Consider the following 1,847-nt stretch of genomic DNA (forward strand, 5'->3'; position numbering starts at 1 on the left):
GGTTCTCAAAATGGGCTTTGGAGAGACACAAAATTTAAAACAAGTTTTTATTTTCATAAGAGAGATTACATTCCAAGAAAGTGGAGAATAATGGGAGGTAGCATGGTTGGTCAGGTTGTCTGCCCAGTACCTTAAGGTCCAGAGTTCCATTTTCATCAAGGGTTTCGGCCTTTCAAAAAAAAAATGCAGATAAACTTAAAATCAAAGCAAGCAATAATCACTTAACACAACAAATGTGTTCGTTATTAGCACCAGAAACAATCAGACCAGAGAATCACCAAGTGCATCATCTACTTAATAAACTCCATAACCCAAAAATTGCAGACAAAGCACTCAAATCTGACGCCCTTATATCCCGCTCCAGTAGCTAAAGCCATGAATTCTTGTTGAGTTCTCTCCTTTCCTCCAGGGCTTTGAATCATCATTAGCACATCAAACCCAGAAGTAGCTCTCACAGCAGAACTAGTCTCAGGCATGATTGGTAGTATTGCATCCACAATAATCACCTTTCCATCATCAGGAATTGCATTATAGCAGTTCTTCAATAACTTCAAGCAGTGTTCATCACTCCAGTCATGCAGTATCCACTACAAAACAATTCGAAGAATGATGTCGATATAATGCATAAAAAGCCCACAAATCTTACAAAAAATTACAGAACTACCTTCATGAAAATAGCATCTCCTGTGGGAACACTTACAAACATGTCTCCTCCTACATGTTCCACCCCTGAAACATAAATATAGCAACGTTTCCAGATAAATTAACGACCGATATCATCAGCAGTATTACTTTCTTAACGGTAATAAAAACGCACCGGGATATGATGGAGCATGTTGTACAACATGAGGCAGGTCAAAATTGATACCCGCAATGGAAGGGTATTTGGAGGTGATTAGGCTCAAAGTTACACCAAGGCCACCACCAATATCAACTACCTTGTTGAGTTGCTCAAACCCTTTGTAAGATTCAAGAATCTCTTTCACAACTACGGTTGTGTAGTTTAGCATTGCTGTGTTAAACACTTGATTGAACCTGGAATCCTTTCTTGCGTAATCGAAGACTTGCATTCTGTGCATCCGGTTAAAAGGAACTCCTCCTTCAAGGACTGCATCTTTCAACTGGCTCCTATATAATATAGGAATTGACATTCAACATGGAATCAGAGATCATATATACAACAGTTATTAAGGAGAGGAACTATATATGGTATTAAGTATTAATCTATATTTGATCACCACAAATTTGCTACTACATGAGACATATAGGCAGTATACTCTAAACTGAGTGCAATTTAGGCTTTAGGATGGACTGCCCTGGACCAGTTGACTGTAAGATCAACTAAATTATGGGGCATCGAAGCTGATGATAGGGCTGAAAAAAGAAGAAAAAGAAGAAGAAAGAAGAACTGACCAGCTATCCAAGAAGACTTTGTCTTGAAGCAAAGCCATCATTCTTCCAAGTGAAACACCATCTTTATTCCTGACCAAAATGTTAGCCACAGGAGCCAACCCATAGAGTCTTTGAGGAGATCCAGTTCCATGACCACCATCATCAACAGAGCAAGCAAGAACAGAGTGGGCAGCAAGAAGATTGAGAATCCTATCTATCATCATAGGAGCATCTGGGTTTTTGGTAGGCATTTGTTTTGCAATCTCTGAAGAGGACAATTTGGCACCTTCACCTGCCTTGGCTAAAATCTCAAAAACCTCCAATTCAATTGCTGCATGCAAAGCCATTGGTAGCACTGATGAGTTCACGAGTTGCATAGCATATGAATAATGCTCATCATCTTTCACTGAATTCGCCATTACTGCCTAGTCACTAGAGGTTGTTGAGGCTCTAAT

At 39.5% G+C, this 1,847-nt stretch overlaps 1 protein-coding gene across 1 annotated transcript; it reads right to left on the reverse strand.

Moving 5' to 3' along the window:
* Window positions 1–195: 195 nt before the first annotated feature.
* Window positions 196–1,847, reverse strand: LOC119993422 (caffeic acid 3-O-methyltransferase 1-like). The gene is made up of 4 exons (XM_038840572.1): window positions 1,414–1,847; window positions 818–1,128; window positions 665–729; window positions 196–587 (listed from the first exon to the last, which is right to left on the reverse strand). Exons 1-4 carry the CDS (start codon window positions 1,809–1,811, stop codon window positions 291–293), a joined length of 1,071 nt encoding a protein of 356 aa, XP_038696500.1. The 5' UTR covers window positions 1,812–1,847; the 3' UTR covers window positions 196–290.

Source organism: Tripterygium wilfordii, chromosome 23 (genome assembly GCF_013401445.1).
Source record: "Tripterygium wilfordii isolate XIE 37 chromosome 23, ASM1340144v1, whole genome shotgun sequence".
Classification (NCBI taxonomy): domain Eukaryota; kingdom Viridiplantae; phylum Streptophyta; class Magnoliopsida; order Celastrales; family Celastraceae; genus Tripterygium; species Tripterygium wilfordii.